Genomic DNA, 20,927 nt, shown 5'->3' on the forward strand with positions numbered 1-20,927 from the left:
TGGCGTTGTGATCAGAATTCCCAATGAGGGCTGCGCCCAGGTCCTTGTTTTGAAGCGAACTCAGCACATCATGTCCGAATTACATGATGTGCTGAGTTCTCATTGTAGCAGCAGACTTTAATAAAGCGAACCTCAGACAAGTCATGCCAAACTTTTACCAGCATGTCTCGTGTCCAACGAGGGGGGATCAAATTTTGGATCACTGCTACACGCCATACAAGCAGGGCTACAAAGCTGTCTCACACCCGGCTTTTGGGAAGTCTGACCACAACGCCATCTTCCTCATACATACATACATATATATATATATATATATATATATATATATATATATATATATATATATATGTTCTTCCTCTCCCCCCCCCCCCCCCCCGTTTTTGCACATGTCGAGGAGTGTGTCAGGCTACATTTCACTGTGTGTTATACTTGTATAACTATGCATGTGACAAATAAAGAACCTTGAACCTTGACCTTGCCTCTTCACCTCTGTCTGAGCTACAACATGGCAGAGCTGCCTCTGTCACCTGACAAATAGGACATACATGTCAATAGGAATAAAATGTGAAGCTGCTTCAGTGTTTCTCTCAATTTGTGCAGATCTTGACTCATCAGTAATGTTTGTGGGGTGAGTGCATTTTTAAAACAATTTGTGCAAACTGCATTACAAGGTGGATATTTGCAAAACCACCTCATAAAATATTGTCTCACAAATTAACCCTATGAATATGTCAGTACCATTAGGATGAAATTATTGTGTCACCAACATTTAACGTTAGACATATAATTTTAACAGCCTCAGTAAACTAATATCCTGGCTTGCTCGAGTCTGCCGTTTTCTCTGATAGTTTCAATCAAAATTAGAAATGCTGCTCTGAGAGACTGAGATAACTAATAGTGCTGCCTCTTGTGCAGTTAGTTTCCAAAACACGTTATTAATGGGTACATACAGTTTTAGACTGATGTGGGCCAAAGCCTAGCATAGCCTGTAACGTTATTATGACGGACACATTTTATGAGTTAATTTGGCTTTAAGTAGGGATGGGTATCAAAACCCGGTTCTTGTTGAGAACCGGTTCCCACTGTTTCAATTCCTTGGAATTGTTTGCCATTTTTGCAAATGTAGATATTTCATTTAAGGGAGGAAACACTACGAATATGCAAAAGCATTTGCTCACAAAACACGCGATAACCTTAAATGAATGTCGTGTTTTTAATTCCGCTCCGGACTCGTGAATCTCAACCCAGCAGCAGCGGTAACGTTTGCACGTCCTCTCCCGTTAATGCGGCAGGTAAATAATCAACTAACAGTGCATATTGTGTTAGCGCGATCTGCCTTATTACAAAACCTGCCATTACTGTGCATTTAGGTGACCATGATAAGAGAGACAGACTGAGTCTGGCTCAGATGCTGGCAGTTGTCGCTGCAGTCTACCGGTAGCGTCTCCTTTCAGGCCAGGATAGACGAATGTCACCGAGCAGTGACTAAGTTTGTGGTAAAAGGCTTGCACCCATTTGCCACAGCAGATGCCCTCAAATTTTCGGTAAGTGAATGTGTTTAATTGTAGGCAGGGACATTACTGGATATTCTTGTGTAATTGCTACAGAATAATTTATGTTATACTTTGTTATTGCTACAGAAGAATATTTATTTTATTATTTTACATTTACAATTTTTGTTTCCTGGGGACCCTGTGACACCCCGTTGAAGAGCCAGGCTGTGGATCTCTTTGTAAGGCTGTAAGGCTTTGTAAGGCCATGTTACTCCTAAATGTCTGTCTTGTTCAAAGAGAAGATATAAAACAAAGTTCTAAGCTAATCGACCTTAGTGTTCTCCTTTTTAAAAAATAAGAATCGATAAGAGAATCAATAAAGAATCGAATCGTTAAACAGAATCAAAAATGGAATCGGAATCGTGAAAATCTTATCAATACCCATCCCTAGCTTTAAGTGACTTACAGGTTTCTTTGAAAAATACTTTCTTATATCCAGGTTCTTCCTTTTTGCTGCCGTCCTCCTCTCCTCCTCGCAGCGCAGGCTTTCTGCTGCTAAAGCTAAACAGAGCTCCCTGAAAGCCACAGCCAATCACATTGTCCATATTTGTCACATGAGGTCGGACTCCAGTAGAGAACGTAATTAAACTCTTTCTGCACCGCTGGGTGAATGAGACGCTGACAGATCGTTTTTTTCTTTCTATTGGGTTTGTTTTTCTTTACTCGAAGAGATCAAATTATTGGTGGGGACAATTCAATAATCGCTGAATATTGGTGGGGACATGTCCCTTCCGTCCATGCCAAATCTACGCCCTTGCATTTATCCATGTTTTACCAGTTATCTGGGTCGAAGTCCCAGGGGCAGCAGTGTAAAGCACTCAGCAGGGGTTGTAAATGGGAAATGGTGTGTGTGTTCGCACAAGCACATTTTTTCCAAGTGCTTTCCTCACTATTATCCACATGCATCCATACACCGATGGATGCATCGGAGAGCAATTTGGAGTTAGTATCTTCCTCATGCCCATTTGGTATTCAGCCTAGGGGAAGCCAGGAATCGAACCACCATCCTTCCAATCGGTAGATGACCTGCTCTACGGCCTGAGCTACAGCCACAGAACAGAATGAAGGCTGAGATAACCTTTGGGGAAAACTAATTCCCCACTAACATCTAACCTTATTTAGTTATATTGTTAGACTACAAGTAGTTCAACAACAGATGAGAGTAAGAAAAGGATTTTAGTAGTTAAACATTTCTGACATTGTTTCAACAGCTCCAAAAAACATGTCAAAAAGTCTAAATTTACTCTGATTGTGGTATTTTTATTTTTAAATATTAATAGAGCAGTTATGACAACAAATTCTTCTTTTTGTGAAAAAATATTATTTTACTTTCAGTGTGATCCCAGCAGACATTAAACAGATGTAAGTGTTTCAGTTGGTGATCCAAAACCAACAGGAAGTTTAAGTAACTATGTTGGGAAACCACATTATTTATATATTGAGGCTAAATAAAAATAGCAATTGCAAAGTTTATTTATTCAAATAATTATTAAGGAAAATATACTTGGCATAAACTGAATGTATTCCAGTAAAGTAAATATTTAAACAGAAACCAGAATATTTGGTTTCATTTGATCCGATTCCAACAAGTATAATATTTGACATTGTACTTTTGCTACAAAATTACATAGAAAATTTATACGTAATCAGATTAATTGCATTTAAGTAAAAAGTTTATTTTCAAGCCATTTCTTGCATATATTTTTCAGGTTCTCAAGCTAACACACGCCTTGCCATCATTGCTGGCACTGCCATTGCTGCCGTTGTGGTCGTGATAATCTTCTATGTAATTGCCCGGAGATGTGGTAAGTTTATTCTTGCATTAGGGAGTTGTTGCTGTTGTTGCCGTTGTTGTGTGCTATAAGTAGAATTAAACAAGCTAAAAAGGAAAAAAAAAAACATGCAAAAGATATACAGGATTATATGCCATGATATCAAATACACAAAATAATACATATTCATATTTTACCAATATCACTAATATGACAAAAATACATCAAAACAAAATCACTAAGTTATTTTGTGATTATTATAAGGTAACTTCTAAAAAGTATCCAACTGTGCTAACCTGCAACACAGTGAATTTTACCTTTAGAACCTGTACAAACTAAAATACATCGGCTTCTTTGTTGCAAAGTAATATTCACCTTTTGGCTAAATTTGACATTTTTAGCCTTTCAGATAAATCTCTCATTTTAATTGTGCTATGAATGATTATTTTTAAGCTTTCTGTTTATCCAAAATAACAAGCTACTATAAACTGTCCATCCACTTTTGACTGTCTGTCTGTGTGTGTGTGTGTGTGTGTGTGTGTGTGTGTGTGTGTGTGTGTGTGTGTGTGTGTGTAGGTGCAACGAACGAGCAAATCTTTGAATCTTGTGGCAAACCCTTTTTTAAGCTCGCAATGGCATGCTCTGAGCTGCTTCAAAAAACGGAATAAAAGGGTTTGATTTTTTGTCTTTTGGATACTAAAGATTTTTCATTCATACTGTTTTTAATAGCTTTTAGCACACTTGTTATATCTGTCTTTCTTATATCTCTTTTGAAAAAAAAATCTGTATGCTTGAATGTTGTAGTCAATCGATTTTCTGTTTATGCTTAAAAAAATGTTCTGTTTAAAGATATTTATGAAATTGGGTGGTATGTATAACCTGCTTTTCTATAACTAATGAGCACTGTGGTGAAAATGGTCACTTCTGCTTGCATGACATGTTTCATCAAATAGACCAAATCAGATGTTCCTCACATTACATATGATCAATAAGACTGAGATCCCTCGGCTCAGACAAAAGCTTGTATGTGTGTTAGGATTTAGCCTAAACAGCAGGCACAGATACACAGAAATAGGAAGGTTTTTGATTTGATTATGTATAACAATGGGAAGAAGTAATTTGTGTTGTGATTGATAAACACTAATGTTCAAGTAAAGTTCAATAACGGGTGTTAAAAAGATAAAGATAGAATAAGTACTCAGAAATAAAAAAAAAATGCATTGAATGACGGAAGGGGAATAATAAATTTCTGTTTGAGATTATAAGAAATCATGAAATGCAGTTATGCATAAAATGGGGGGGGGGGGGGTGGATGATTGTTAACATCAGATGTTGTTCGTATCATAAAAACCTCTGCAGTTAATGATTATTCGCAGTTTCCCTGGGGGCATTGTCAAAGTGAGCAGAAGACTGGAAGACTCTGGTTGACAGTCTTTTTTTTTATACCCACTAGAGATAATTTTTTTAAACTTTTCTTTAAACTCTTACATTTTGAATGTGAATATTATTAACTGATTGAGCTGTTTCATTTGTTGTTTCTAAATTGCTTAATAAAGTATCTTTTTTTGCGATTAAAGTACATTTTGTGGACATTTCATTCTTTTGACGTAAAGATTGAACTTGGGCATGATTATTACCATCTACTTTTTTAAGGTTCTTATAAGTTATTCTAGTGTTTTAAAACTAACAGATCCCTGTGGTCTATTTTAGACCGGGGAGGGGGGGGGAGGTTAATGAATTATGCTAATAGTGAGTAAAAAGTAAACAGTATAATACAGATAAATAAAAAAACACTCCCAAAACAGAAAAAAATTATTACAAATAAATTATTACAAAATATTAATAAAAGAACTATAAAAATGGAGGCAACTTTGCCTGTGGTAGAATGTATACAATGTATGAAAAAATCTTTGCTACAGATACTAATTTTGTGTTTTAAGATTTATGAGTTTCATGCTTTCATAGTGGCACATGGAAGAACTGACATTTTCTCAGGTGGTACACACTGTAAAAAGTTTGAGAAACACTGATAAGGTAAATGTATGTGTGCTTTTGGAAAACATTTACAGCTGCAGTACAGAATCTTTGAAACAAGCTAGCATAAAACATTTTTAGAATATAAAAAGAGCACTCTGCTTCTCTTTACAGCTCCTCACTCCACCAGGGAACCGTTTGGCATTTTCTGTGCAAATGTGATGTATGTACTGCGGCAGTCATAAGTTTTAGTAGAGTTGTTGCTGAACCACATAAAAATATATCATTAATTTTAAACTCCCCAATCAATGATAATGTTATGTTGGAATGTTGTTAAAGAGGGTCAAAAATGTTTCAACCCAGTTTGTTTTGCAGATTCTGTATAGCAGCTTTAATATAGGAAGGACACAACTTCCAGATTGTACGAGTAAAATAAGGTTTTTTGTCTTTGTCAGTTTAAGTGATCTAGGTAGCTCTGTTTTGGAAGTTCAGTTAACGCTAGAAATGTGTTTTGGAGTTTGTACGTGCTTTGTCTCTAGGGGCCACCGTAAATATTTATATATAAACATATGTAAATAAAATCACTTGTTTTTACATTAGTAATTCCTTTTGTGCATAATTTTATGTTATTGTTAATAATAAATTAATTAAAGCAACAAAACAACCTGAAGAGCCGGTTGGGAGCCGAAAGAGCCGGTTCTCTAAAAAGAGCCGGAAATCCCATCACTAATCGCTCTGGCAGCAACACCGCTAGAGCCAGAGCAGGGGGGAGCTGGAACAAACCATTTTGGGGGGGGGGGGGGGGGGTTATCTATACATTTGTTGTTAAAATGTTATGGCTCAACCAGGTATTGTATGCTTTTTATGTTTTTAGTAGTGTGTCACACAAATAGCAAATATTGTCAAAAAAAGTAAGAAATCTTTGGGGGTGCTTAAAATGTGCTAAAATCGCCCCTGGTCAGAAGCGCTCCGTCTTCACTGGACTCAGTGCAAAAAGAGATACAAACTATTAAAATAATGGTAAATGGTAAATGGCCTGTATTTATATAGTGCTTTACTAGTCCCTAAGGACCCCAAAGCGCTTTACATATCCAGTCATCCACCCATTCACACACACATTCACACACTGGTGATGGCAAGCTACATTGTAGCCACAGCCACCCTGGGGCGCACTGACAGAGGCGAATAATAGAGAACAAAGAAACATTTCACGAAGAGTGAAAATAATATCACAACCAAAACCTTGATCTTGGGAATGTTGCTACCTGTAAACTTCATGTATTCAGTGGTTTATACAGTATGAACATTGGATTTAATTTTACTTTGTGTATGTTCATTTTTTTTTTTTGCCATATTGAAATTAACCTTATATATTTTTAGATGATTGGTTATGTCTCCTACAGAAGAAAAGTTTAAAAGATGGATTTAGTCATAATTTCAACACATGCAGTGATAAGTAGGATGTATTCTAGATGTTGTGGTAAAAACTACAATTACGGACAAAAACTTCTACATGCATGGGCCACTTGATTAGGTACAACTGCACATTAAACTATACTGGTAGTCACTCTCAATTTGCCTATAAAAAAATATAATTGCACCTGTCAGGGAAAACACTTACTGTGCAAAAAAAAACCCAGTTAAAACACATAAATAAAATAATAATAATAATAATAAATACAAATAAAATATATAATAAAACTTTTCTTCATAGTCAGCAAAGAACAAAAATTATTGGAAACATAGTCAAATTAATGAGCATGAGAGTACAGTATATTCAGCTTTGCAATATATATGAAATATATTCAGTTTTAGAATTTATATTCAGTGTTAAATTTAGCTAGGCTCAAAGTGTTAATTCTAGTTTATTTAAATAAACGACATACTCACATGCAAAAGTGGGGAGGCACCAAGGGTGGAAAGAAGTTAATGTAAGGTGGCAAATGCCACCACTGTAGATCTGGCCCTGCTTAGTACATTAGATCATGTTTTAGCTACAAATTTGCTCTCTTGCTGGAACGTTTGGTGTTCATGAAATGTAGTAAATGTGTCTGTTTGTTTACCAATTTATGAATTCATTCATCCTATCATTGAAATAACCACATGAGAGATGATATTGCAAATTAACTGCACACAATAGCAGCAATTTTAGTTGTGCAATATTTCCCATCACTGCTTGCCTTTAGTTTCTCTAGTGTGTATACAAATGCATTGTAGAATAATTTGGGTTTTAGATTGTTACACTCACACTTGTCCATTTTCTAACCAGGAATAGGCTAAACATCTTATTCCATATTTCTCTAGTTTCCTGAATAGTAGATCATATCAGATCTACTGTATGAAAAGCTTTCTGTAGGTCAAGATAAAAACCATCGCAGAATTCATCATTTTATTGATTTTAAAAGACTATGAAACTTAGATTTACTCTCATCAACACAGCGTCAAAGCAGTTTGAGAATTATTCACAACGTTTAATCTATCAGTTAATTTCTGCCACAAACTCCCCTCCATCAATCTTACTCAGTTCACGAGACATCACACACTGGACTGACTGAGAGACATGAACTACTTTTTGTGCAGGTCTTCTTGTATTAAAACAATATTTTCTTCTATGTAAAGGAAGTAAATAAACAACAGAAAGGAAGAGAAATCCTGCCAATTCAGAAAATAGAACAAACTACATAATATGTAGTTTGTTCTATTTAAACTACATTACTGGCCACCTATAAAATCCAAATCTTTAAGAAATAAAAATAAATAAGGTTCCAGTGTTATTGTCGTTTAAGCAATGAAACCCTAAAACTGTTGAATTATTGCTTGATTATGTTTATGATAATTACTTACTTTACTTACTTTGGGGTCTAGTGGAAACTGTTTTGAAATAAATTTCTCTCATGTCACTCTGATCTGTTCACAAAGATTCAACAGAGAAAAAGTGCTGCATTGATTTGAATACAATTTCAAAGGTCTATTTGACTTTAATGAACTCTGCAGTGGCTCCATTTCCCCAAATATAAAGTCCAGCATAGAGCGGCTGAGTGAATGTGGTCTGGACTCTGTGGAGGAGAGTCATGGTTTCAGAGACGCTGTAGAAAGACAGAATACCTGCTCTGTGATCCAGGTACACTCCTAGTCTGGAGGACTGAGGACCTGAGAGGACAGTTGGGACATTGTTGTGAATAAATGTATAACTGTTTGTGTAACAATATAATGCCCAAGATTTGTCATTGTTTCCAAATCCACATTCATTGCCCGTCCCTGCTCTGCTGATATTCTTGTATGCGACTGCAACACCAACTTCTCCCCCTCTCCACTCCACCTCCCAGTAACAACGTCCAGTCAGACTCTCTCTACTCAGGACCTGAGGCCATGCAGTGAATCTGTCTGGATGATCAGAATAAGACTGTTGTTGTTTCATAAATGTTACTTTTCTGTTCCCCTCAGATAATAACAGATGTGTGTTTGCTGTCTTTGGATCCAGTGTGATTTCATGTGAATATTTTAAGAATCCAGCTCTGGTCTTTGGCTCTGCTGGTGACAGTAAAACATCCTCTTCAGTGACTGTCAGTGAGATGTTTGTCCATTCCTCTCTCAGAATGTCCTGTAGTTTATCTCTGGTCTCTGACACAGCTGCTGTCACATCCTCACAGTAGCTCAGAGGACGAATATTGATGCTGGATGAGTGTGTAGACTCACTGAGTGCTGACAGTGAGGGGTAGTTGTGTAGAAACTGGTTGTGATCCTCTGTGTGTGAGAGCTGCTCCAGCTCGCCGTCTTTCCTCTTCAGCTCAGCGATCTCCTGCTCCAGCTTCTCCTGAAGCTCTTTGACTCGACTCACTTCAGTTTCCTGCTGGGATCTGACCTGCTGCTTCACATCAGAGCTTCTTTTCTGGATGAGACGGATCAGCTCAGTGAACATCTTCTCACTGTCCTCCACTGCTTTATCAGCAGAGCCATTGATGGCCTCCACCTCCTGTTGAAGCAGCTTCACATCTTTCTCTCGCTCCTGGATTCTCTGCTGGATGTTTAGTCGTCTCACCTCGAGCTCCTTCTGCTTCTCAGTCCTTTCTGCTGCAGCTGGGACTGTTTCATGGCCTTTATGTTCATCCATTGTGCAGAGATAACAGATACTCTGCTGATCAGTACGACAGAAAATCTTCATCACCTCATCATGACGAGAGCAGATGTTCTCCTGGAGCTTCACGGAAGTTTTAACAAGTGTATGCTTTTTAAAAGCTTGAGATTCATAGTGAGGTTGGAGGTGTTTCACACAGTAAGAGGCCAGACAGACTAAACAGGACTTGATGGCTTTCAGCTTCCTCCCAGTACAGACATCACAGGCCACATCTTCAGGTCCAGCATAGCAGTGATCAGCTGGAGCAGCTTGGAGTCCACTCTTCTTCAGCTGCTCCACTAAAGCTGCTAACATGGTGTTTTTCTCCAGGACAGGCCTCGGTGTGAAAGTCTTCCTGCACTGAGGGCAGCTGTGGATTCCCTTCCTGTCTTCTTCATCCCAGAAACTCTTAATACAGTTCATGCAGTAGCTGTGTCCACAGGCTGTAGTCACCGGATCTTTCAGTAGATCCAAACAGATGGGACAAGAAATTGTTTCTTTGTCCAGCTGAACTCCTTTCTGTGCCATTGCTCCTCTCAGTTTCTCTCTGGCAGAAAGGAAAGCATTCTGACCTCTGATCTCATAACATACTTTTCTGTAGTGAATGGAGCCTGTCGGCTCTGAAACGTTACAACATGTTTGTTATACCCATCTTCAAACTGCAGATCTAAAGGGGAGGGAACAAGGAAATACATTTACAGTGTTTCAGGAAGAAGAGGGAGGAGTTATCAGGCTTTGACACATTCCAGGAAGTGGAGCAGTTTGACGTAGACACTGTTTAACCCTTTGAACATAAACAAAGGAAGCAGATCAGTTTTTACATTCATAATATACAAATGATGAGCAAATAAAAAAGCTGCCACATTGTAACACCATGGCACATATTATACCATGAATTGTTTTTCATTTCAAAAATGTTCACATTCAGACACAAAAATCATTAAATATCACACAGTTATTAATCCTTCAAATATGAGACATTTGGCTTTCAGACACAGAGCCAGTGACTTTATCTTTACTGCAAGTATTTTTGTGTTTTACACCGTTGAATATCAAGTTAAATATGCTGCAAAATGTGAACATTTACAGAATAAAAGTCAGAATGTGTAGAACAGGGGGTTTTTTTCCACTTATAAAATGTTTTCACATTCTTGTCTTTTAAACTCGCAGATACAGGAAAAAATATTTGCAATCAACTGATATTTTCACAGATATATTGAGAGCTGCAGACTTGCAATTCAAATTTTACTCTTATTTATTATTTTTACTACTTGGAACCACAACTCTGTGATTCCAGCCTCTCAGATCAGTGAATACAAGTGCTGGTGTCATGATCCGGGGTGTCGGTGGTGTTTTGGGGAATGTTTTCTTACTCTGTTCAAAGCTCAGGTCCTTCCTCCAGGTGAAGTTCTGGGTCTACATCTGCCTCTCTCCACATGCGGCTCATTGTCTGCAATCAGCGATGAAGTTTTAAGGACCACCTCAGAGTATTTATCAGATTGTCATCTAAACAGTAGTTTTAAATCAGCCTCCATGTTCTGCTTGCTCCAAGTGTTCCTCTGTTTAATTTCACCTTCTCATTATCCACTCACCTCCACGCTTATCTGGATTTCTTCTGTCACATTGTGTTCTGTCGCTCCGTTTCTCCCAACTTCCTGTGGAGAATCTGGAAACCCACCTGCCTGCTTTCCTGCTCACTGTAACCATCCATCAGTCCAGAAAAGAAGGTCTCCCTCCCTCCAAAACCCAGATTCACCAGCCTGCCAAGGAAGCAATCTTCTTTACTCTCCTTGCAATACAACTCACCTGCACTGGAAATAATACCGGTCTCCTCTGTTACAATGGATCCAGCCTCTCAGACGTTTCCTCCTTGTAACATTTTACAGCTCTCTCTCTGTATTTAATAAAATCAGCTTGAGGTTGAAACAGCCGTGACTTGAGTCTGCTTGTGGGTTCACTTTCATGCTGGCCTCTCGGCCCTGAAAGCCTGACTTCTCCCTCTCGAGTCACAAATTCACACATTGTGAGCTTCCACTTTGCAGCTCTTCTTAAGAGAAATCTGGTACAAAACTTGCACTTCTAGCTGAAGGGGGACAGGTGGTGGTGAGGGAATTTGTGTGGTTGAAAGCAGAGACAATAGGAATGGAGGTCAGCCAATCAGAATATTGATAACTGGTACGTATTGCAGCTCTTTGTGTTGTGTCTTTCTGGGGGTGTCGATCAGAACAAGCAGCAGCCAATCAAATGCAGTGCAGTCATTTATTTCGTTGGCTCAGATATTTACACAGCACAGTAATGAAGGGCACAGCACAGGTTTTACAGTCTTTGTAATCTGTGAGTGTGCATTGAGCTTTGCTCTGAAGAGGAAATAAAAAACAAGAAATAACATTTAGTTTCATGTCACGTCTGTAGGTTTATATAACAGTTATAATTAATTAAACTAAAACTCGTACACATATTTCTGTGTTAAACTAAGTACATCCTAACTCTGACGTTACAGCATTCACAAAGACAAACACAGTCCAACATCACCATCTACTGACTACACGGGTTTAGAGCAGCGTGATCATGTGACTACATTTGCACAAACATGAGTATCAAGCTAGTTGCAAACTGTCTGTATCAGTGTTTCCATTCTGAAAGATGTGGAGAGGTTTTAAAAAATAAAATACATATGAAATAAAATAAATTAATAAATCATAACACTTTTAGATTCAAATATTTGATTGAATAAGCAATTCAAGATTTCCAACTTATGATGACAACATAAAGTCTATTCATATATTTTAATGACACAGTAAGTATGTTATATTACTGTGAACATTTAAATATTTAAAGACATAATTAAAGAGATCATCAAGAAATCCTTATTGGACCTCTTTTAAATGTAAAAATGCTGCAGATGTTTGGTAAAAGTAGATCCACAACGACTGCATCCCTGCATCTGTTTCTTTCCTGGTAAAAATTAAAGCAACAATAATGATGACAAAACAGTAAAAACAAACCAAAAAAACGATAAAAACAGAAATGCTACTCAAAACATAAACCTGCTTAACAGATGCTGATCAGTACGACAGAAAATCTTCATCACCTCATCATGACGAGAGCAGATGTTCTCCTGGAGCTTCTTGGAGGGGGCCACCAGCTTGTGTTTCTTTAATGGAGCTGCATCATAGTGAGGTTGGAGGTGTTTCTCACAGTAAGAGGCTGGACAAGATAAACAGGACTTGATGGCTTTCAGCTTCCTCCCAGTACAAACATCACAGGCCACATTTTCAGGTCCAGCAGAGATCAGCTGGAGCAGCTTGGAGTCCAGTCTTCTTCAGCTGCTCCACTAAAGCTGTAAACATGGTGTTTTTCTCCAGAAAAAAAAAGTTTCCTACACCCTACATTTAAATATGTATCACTCTGAACTTTGCCAAGATGTGTCACCCTCATTTAAATTGTAGAAGACTGGACTTTGGTTATATAAGACGATAAGAGAAAATAATGTATTTAAATTTACTGCCATGCATTTGCTCTTTTCTGCCAACAAGTAACACTGATAAACCCAGCTAAACAAACCATGCAAACAAACAGTAACATCTCCACATAAACTAACAACACCTGCACAGCAAATTCAAAAGTGTTAAATGTTTTGGTGTTAATAGTCTTCTTGCAAAAGTAGAGTTAATTTTACTCTAAGCAGAGTCACATTCTTTTAATGTAACTCTGAGGTGTAAAATGACAGTAGTTAAAATCGAGTGTTAAAAATGAGTGTTTCTCTGTCAAATCTGGAGGTGTTACAATGGAAACATTAACTCTTGACCTCTTAACTCTGAACTCCTAGAGGGGCTATGACACCAACAGAGTAAATTCACAGACTCCGCCCCCAGCACGGCTCCAATCGAAGCTGAAGTGAAGCCGTTTCAGAACATTTTGCTCTACATATTTGAGTTGTTTGCCATGCTTGGTAAGTCATTTTTTCAAAGATTGTTTCAATTGTTATTATGAGCTTTTACTTCTGTGGCTCTTTGGAGTTGAGACAAAGCTGTGTGAAAGGCATTAGCCATGTTGCTCGCTGATAGCATAATATTCTGTTTTAGCTAGCTGAAAGGTATTGTTTGCGGGCAAATACCACAGCCTTGAAAAAAAGCTTGCATGTGAATTTTCAGTCAAATCTTTGGTCAAATACACCTAAAACAATGTGTAGAATGTGAAACGTTGGTATAATGGTGCTACTTGAAGCCTGAAAACGATCGCCCATAAAAAAAACAAAAACGAGCAAACAGCAGTAGCAGGCATCCTGACTGGGTTCTACGTTAGCATAGATCCCTCCAGAGTTTTGTGCACACGGTTTAGGTAAAAATTAAAAAGGTTGAGGTTTTACATTTAGTTCAGTATTACCTGTTGCCTGTGTCTTTGTCTTTTGGGAAAATACTTTACACAAGTAATGGCTCAAAGAGGATTCCTTTTTTTTTTACTGTGCTGCAATTGTTTACTGGATTATTTGTGCCATTAATTAGTGTCAACTAATTTTTATTCAATCTCCGCACAGGATATGCTTGTGAAGATGGAATATGGGGGAGAGCAGAAGTGCGTTGAAGTTCCACAAAGGGATGAATGAAGGACATGCATATTGTATTGAAGAAATAAGTGATGAGAATGCTGTTATTTGCATTTACCATGTCAGACCTTTTGATAAACAAAATTCTAATGAAAGTGAGAACATGTATACTGTTACATCTTTCAGAAAATGTTTTGAAATTGTGGTGCACAGTTCAGAATAAATGTTTTCAAAAACCATTGCATCTTTTTAGTAAATGTTTATTTCCAAAAGAAATTTCTAGAAGTTCAGAACAGTAACATTCCCGCTTTTCAGAATGAATTATATATATATATATATATATATATATATATATATATATATATATATATATATATATATATATATTTTTTTTTTTTTTTTTGTGTGTTTTAGTTATCAGTTTGTTGTTTGTTTTATGTTTGTTTGTCTGTTTGTTTATTTTTTGGTTTTGAATTGTACACTGTATTATGTTATGTAATTATGTACTATTTGTGAAAATAAAAAGGAAAAAAGTTAAAAAAATAAAAAAATTAACACTCTCTGGTGTGGACCCATATAGACACTTTAATAGTGTTGAAATCAAATCCGACAGTGTTAATTTGGACATGCTGGATTTGCTGTGTGCAATTAAATAAACCTTAAACCATAGCAATACCTACAACTGCAGATCACAACGTTTGCATCTTAACTAAACCCTTAAATACAACACTTAAAACACAAGACAGGAACTCCTAAAGCTGCCTGTAATAAACCACCTCAGGAGCTGCAGCACCTTCCTTGTAGATTTTGCAACTACTGCAACATATACAATGAATCACTGGAACTATTTCCACTGAACCTGCAAATGATAACGCTCCAGATCAACCGTGCAATCATCAATGCAAGAAGAGAACACTATCACTTCTGCAACAAAATAACTCCTAAAACCAGCAATCTTAACCAAAGGTTGTCCTGCATTTATCTTTACAGAATATCGTGACCTGCTCAACCTGTAAGCCAAACCAGCGCCCCACGCTTCTCATTTATGAGTTCTCAGTAGTGATTTTTTATTTTTCTGAACAACCATTGACAGACTCTGCCACACAGTGACACATGTCAATGTTTTGATCACCAACAATGCTGAGAGAACATAAAGGAAGAAGGTGCTAAATCTGGCAGCTTAGTGCTTGAAAGAACTTCTGCAACTAAACAAACTTTGGTCAGCTCAGTTCTTATGTTCAAAACTTATGTTTAATGTTTTCACTGATCAATAATTTTAGAACTGACTCTGTGTGTGTGTGTGTTTGTTTGTTTGTTTGTTTGTTTATTTTACCGAGTTTTTATTAAATACTAAGGTAAAAAGAAAAAAAACAGTCTATGAGCAATACCTCATTAAGAATCATTCAAAGCTACATGTGCAGTACTCCGTACAGCTTACATCCTTAGAGAGTAACCACTTCAAGCATTAAGCCTTTGAGGTTCACACCAAGAAAACTGCAATTTAAGAAATAATTCTTTGCATTGTTTATTCCTTTAGAACAACAGCAACAAAGTTTAGATATTTTTTAACCAACTCCAGCTTCTCGTGTTCCTTCTTCCTGATGTTGCTGTCATTCGGAACCGCTACATCGATCACTACGGCCGTCTTCTTCTGTTTGTCTACCACCACTATGTCCGGTTGGTTAGCCACCACCATTTTGTCCGTCTGTATCTGGAAGTCCCACAGGATCTTAGCTCGGTTATTCTCCACCACTCTTGGGGGCATCTCCCATTTTGACCTCGGGACTTCCAGGTTATACTTGGCACAGATGTTCCTGTACACTATATATATAGAGAGAGGGGGTTCAGTCTAATATGTGTGCTCCAGTGAGACATTAGACTTCAGTAAAACTATGCAGTTACCTAATTATGCCCAGTGTTTAATCTCCACTGAGAGCTAAAACTCAGTTTTAAAGCTGTGTGCTGGTGAGCGTAAACTGTGACTATCACCATGTTACATGGGCGCTACAGAAACATGAAACAAGGCAGAATTGTTATTAAAATGATTGCATTGTTGTCCGAAGACAATACTGCTACTAACACATCCATATCTGCCACACAGAGCTCTACATGTACTGCTCATTTAGAACAAATGACTGTCAGCAAACGAGGACACAATCACACAGCCCACTGTCTTTGTTAGATGCGCGCCTGTTTCAGCAAAGTTCACAAACTCCCTCCAACACAACGTCCGGCCCACTGTGCGGCTCCACCAATGAGATCCGAGGGCCCGCGCAGTGGTATTAGCATACAGCCTGTATAAAAAGCGCCGCTCTCGGTCAAACAGCTCATTCGTTACTGCAGAGTATCGAGGAGAGAAAATGCCTGAACCCGCCAAGTCCGCGCCCAAGAAGGGCTCCAAGAAAGCCGTGACCAAGACCGCCGGCAAGGGCGGCAAGAAGAAGAGAAAGACCAGGAAGGAGAGCTACGCCATCTACGTGTACAAGGTGCTGAAGCAGGTCCACCCCGACACCGGGATCTCCTCCAAAGCCATGAGCATCATGAACTCGTTTGTCAACGACATCTTCGAGCGCATCGCAGCCGAGGCGTCTCGCCTGGCCCACTACAACAAGCGCTCCACCATCACTTCCAGGGAGATCCAGACCGCAGTGCGACTCCTTCTCCCCGGTGAGCTGGCCAAGCACGCCGTGTCTGAGGGCACAAAGGCCGTCACCAAGTACACGAGCTCAAAGTAAACTGACTGCATCTCATACGTCAACACAACGGCTCTTTTCAGAGCCACACACTAAACTGACGAGCAGAATTCCAACTGTTAAACATGCAGCTCACTATGTTACAACTACTGTAATCGCGGATGTGCACCTTTGTGTCACTGGGTGCTATCAATCCGCTGTACCGACCCCCAGTCAACAGAAATGTGTTCCGGTTTTTACTTTGTAGTCACTTTGTCTTTCTACGAACACAATTAATGCGACTTTTTATTTAACACTTGGTTTTAGTTCAAAGTATACTTCTTCTGATATGCAAAGTTGAGCAGTCATTAGATTAAAATGCTTTGGCACAAAACTAGTAGCAACATTCATGTTGCAGCTTTTCATTGCATGGTCGTGTCTGTATCGTTTCAGTCGTCTGTATTCATCTTGTTGCAGTTTTCTGCTTCTGCTGTGAGGTCCCACCTCCATGCACTTATATTATACAATTATTCGCTAGACGGGTATTTCTTATAAATGATATATTAGGGAAATTTTCCTATACATATCTTTGACCTGGAGTAGAATTGATTATGAAATGGAAAGAAAAAATGCTTATGAACTTACAAATTAGCAACATGATCCGTTTAAGGTAACCCTTTTCCATTTTTATGGAATTTGGAATTAAGAGAATTTGTTCCACTGTGCGAAAAGGCTGGAGTGCAGAAAAACTGGTACAGATGCAGTTACAGTGTACCTGGGCCCCACCAACTATCAGCTAAAGAGAAGAAATAAATAAAATTGCTGCACATTTTCTAGACCCGTCTGTGGTCCTGTCTGTTATATGCAGCACCATGCTCTTGCTTCACTGTTAAAAGTTATCAACTACATTTTAAAATATGCTATTAAACACATAATACATTTATAGATGCATATTATTATTCATGTATGAAATATTGAGTTCTATTGTTATTTTTAAAGCCTACACTGGCTGTTGTAGTGGAGGGACACATTTTATTCCAAGCTACTGCTATTTATTTTACCATGTATTTATTTCATTACTCGTTTCATAACCATTTTGATTCATGTTCATATGGAGTTCTGTAGTGTTAAGGCCCTCCCAGCTGGAGGAGAAGAGTCAGTGGCTGCCCTGTGTCCCCCTCCTCAGTAGTTTTCCACTAAAGCTGAGGTTGAAAGTTGCGATTTGGTGCGAGCCTCCCTTCCGTTAGACTTAATTTGTCATTAACAAAAGACAACATTTCCACATTTAGAGAGTAGAAGAGTGGGCGGGGCCACTGAGCTTCGAGCGGTCCAGCGAACCGTCTGTTTTCTTTTACGTCCGCCGAGCACAGATAATAACACGGCTCCGTGGGGTTGAGATTCATTCGACTTTGTTCGTTCAGAGAAGAAACAATAACCATGAGTGGACGAGGCAAGGGCGGCAAAGGACTCGGAAAAGGAGGCGCCAAGCGTCACCGTAAAGTTCTCCGTGATAACATCCAGGGCATCACCAAACCGGCCATCCGCCGTCTGGCTCGCCGCGGCGGAGTGAAGCGTATCTCCGGTCTGATCTACGAGGAGACCCGCGGTGTGCTCAAGGTGTTTCTGGAGAACGTCATCCGCGACGCCGTCACCTACACTGAGCACGCTAAGAGGAAGACTGTGACCGCCATGGATGTAGTGTACGCTCTGAAGAGGCAGGGCCGCACTCTGTACGGCTTCGGTGGTTAAACTCCTTCACCCCAATCCATCAAACGGCTCTTTTAAGAGCCACCCACTTTCACTTTCAGAGCTTTGTTCTGCCATCTTGTTGGGGTTTTTTTTTATTTTTATTTAAAATCATGATTCAGGCAAGTCCTGAAAGTTATCAAAATATCTGCCAGTATCCTCAGCAACTTCTGAAGTAATACGTTATAACTTAACAATTACCAACTGAGATTCCTAAAATTAACTCTTCATTTTTCTAGAGTCTATAAAATTAAGCTGTTTATCATGTGTGCTTTCCTTTCTCCTTAACTGACAGAGCCACAAACTGAACTTAAAGTTACAGACCTATTCAATACCACTGTTTCATTAAACTCAGCTATAGCAGGAGTGTAGACCAAAAGAAAACTGAAAGATTTCACTGATTAATCAGTTTATTTGTAAATGCCTTTCTGCCACAAATCCGCTTAAAGCAGAAGTACTTATTAGTGATGGGATTTCTGGCTCGGCTAACTAAAAAGAGCCAGCTCTTCAGGTTGTTTTGTTGCTTTAATTTATTAACAATAACAAGAAATTATGCACAAAAGGAATTACTACTGCAAAATAAAGTTTTTTTTTTTAATTTATATATGTGTGCAGTGGCCCCTGGAGACAAAGCATGTACAAACTCCAAAGCATATTCCTAGTGTTAATTGAACTTCCGAAACAGAACTACCTAGATCACTTAAATTACAGAAATGAAAGCATATGGGTATTGTTTGTGTATTTATACACAAGCACTCATATATATTCAAGTAATTTTTAAAAAAAAGTTCATTTACCTGTTACTACCACACACTAAATCCGGTCGTTAGTACTTCCTGGCTTGTGTAGCCACTAGGTAACAAAAGCTCAACACTGCACCGAGCATCCTGGAGCACTTCTGTTGTGTTTTGTACGTGTTTTGGAGTTCGTATGTGCTTTGTCTCTAGGGTCCATCGTAAATATACTTTTATTTATTCACTCCTAATAAAATGTAATAAATCATATATTACAAAAACCAACTATTCAGTTCAACTTTTAACTATTTACATTTTCATCTTTTTCCTTTTAAACAAATTTAAAGTGAAACAACACCAAACACTGCAAACCACAACACAATTAAATATAAATTCTAATATGAAAACAAAAAGATGCATATATTCTGTCATATGGACCTGCATGAATAAACTTTCTGAATCCTTTATCATCTGCAACTGAAAATAGTTGTGGATGATTACTATACCTTTCTAATGTGACGTTGTTGTCCGTGGCTCTCTTTCCCCCTCTCTTCCTCCTGATCTGTTCCTGTGCTACTGAGATTGTGACTACCGCCCTCCCCTCCTTCCCAGCGCAAAGCACAACCCACAATCATAAGAAAAGTGAAAGAGAGAGAGAGAGAGAGAGAAAACAACCCACATCTTGCGATAAGGAGCCGGCTCGCATCGTTCACGTCAAAGATCCGGCTCTAAGAGCCATTTCGTTCGCAACCGACACATCACTAGTGCTTATGTAGTATGTCTTTTCTTTTTTTAAGATAACCAACCCACCTTTGATCTAGTACAGCAGGGGTCCCCAATCCCAGTCCACGAGGGCCGGTGTCCCTGCAGGTTTTAGATCTCACCCTGGATCAACACACCTGAATCACATGATTAGTTCATTACCAGGCCTCTGGAGAACTTCAAGACATGTTGAGAAGGTAATTTATCCATTTAAGTCAGCTGTGATGGATCAAGGACATCTAAAACCTACAGGGACACCGGCCCACGTCAACTGGGATTGGGGACCGCTGTAGTAGAGGGTGGACATGCGTGGATGAAGCCCTATGAAGCTTTTGAAGCCTCTTCCTGATGTGTGCCTGAAATTTTATTTTCACCAACATGTCTGTTTAAACTGCAAACAAAATATCAAAGGCAACTGTTAATGCTCTGTGATGAAATGACCCACATCGCAAACAAGAAGTTTTGCCAGATTGTCTACGTTGACATGCTTCCAGGTAAAGAAAAAAAAAAAAGGAGAAATATACTTTCCTACATTTGCAATTCTACATACTTTTAAACAACTTAAAAAGTACAATTCATAGTTTGTGAATTACTTAATGTTTAATTACTATTGAACAAATGACCGACTAAGAATTTTAGACTTTAGTTTACTTCAGTCATATTCCATATAAATCAGGTATCATACAAAAATAAAAAAAAGCTTGAAATACAGTCATGACAATAAAAGAATATGACTTTAAGGACTTAACATTACTTCAGTTATAGGACACTGTGTTGGTTCTGTCACCTGACAATAGGACATAGATGACAAGAATAAAATGGGTAGCTGCTTCAGTGTTTCTGTCAGTTTGTGCAGATCTTGATATTTGTCTCAAAAATGAACCCTATGAATATGTCAGTACCATTAGGATGAAATTGTGTCACCAACATGTTAACGTTAGATAACATTTTAACAGCCTCTGCAAACCAATAATAACATGTGTAGTTTAGAGTATTTTATAGCACATTTAAACAATAGGAGTCTACGCTTTATACGTCAGAGCACTTGGCCTAT

At 38.4% G+C, this 20,927-nt stretch overlaps 3 protein-coding genes across 3 annotated transcripts; 2 read left to right on the plus strand and 1 right to left on the minus strand.

The window, feature by feature from the left end:
• Window positions 1-7,050: 7,050 nt before the first annotated feature.
• Window positions 7,051-9,953, minus strand: LOC146713663 (tripartite motif-containing protein 16-like). Its single transcript, XM_085449599.1, has one exon. The coding sequence runs from the start codon at window positions 9,939-9,941 to the stop codon at window positions 8,268-8,270; it is 1,674 nt and encodes a 557-aa protein (XP_085305725.1). The 5' UTR covers window positions 9,942-9,953; the 3' UTR covers window positions 7,051-8,267.
• Window positions 9,954-16,277: 6,324 nt separating this feature from the next.
• On the plus strand, window positions 16,278-17,037 carry LOC146713664 (histone H2B 1/2). Its single transcript, XM_085449704.1, has one exon. It carries the CDS (start codon window positions 16,320-16,322, stop codon window positions 16,692-16,694), a length of 375 nt encoding a protein of 124 aa, XP_085305830.1. The 5' UTR covers window positions 16,278-16,319; the 3' UTR covers window positions 16,695-17,037.
• Window positions 17,038-18,014: 977 nt separating this feature from the next.
• Window positions 18,015-18,453, plus strand: LOC146713665 (histone H4). The gene has a single exon (XM_085449731.1). It carries the CDS (start codon window positions 18,069-18,071, stop codon window positions 18,378-18,380), a length of 312 nt encoding a protein of 103 aa, XP_085305857.1. The 5' UTR covers window positions 18,015-18,068; the 3' UTR covers window positions 18,381-18,453.
• Window positions 18,454-20,927: the final 2,474 nt, after the last annotated feature.

This window comes from Copadichromis virginalis, linkage group LG3 (genome assembly GCF_057382275.1).
Source record: "Copadichromis virginalis isolate Kocher_CV1m ecotype Utaka linkage group LG3, C_Virginalis_male_GT1.1, whole genome shotgun sequence".
NCBI classification, from domain to species: domain Eukaryota; kingdom Metazoa; phylum Chordata; class Actinopteri; order Cichliformes; family Cichlidae; genus Copadichromis; species Copadichromis virginalis.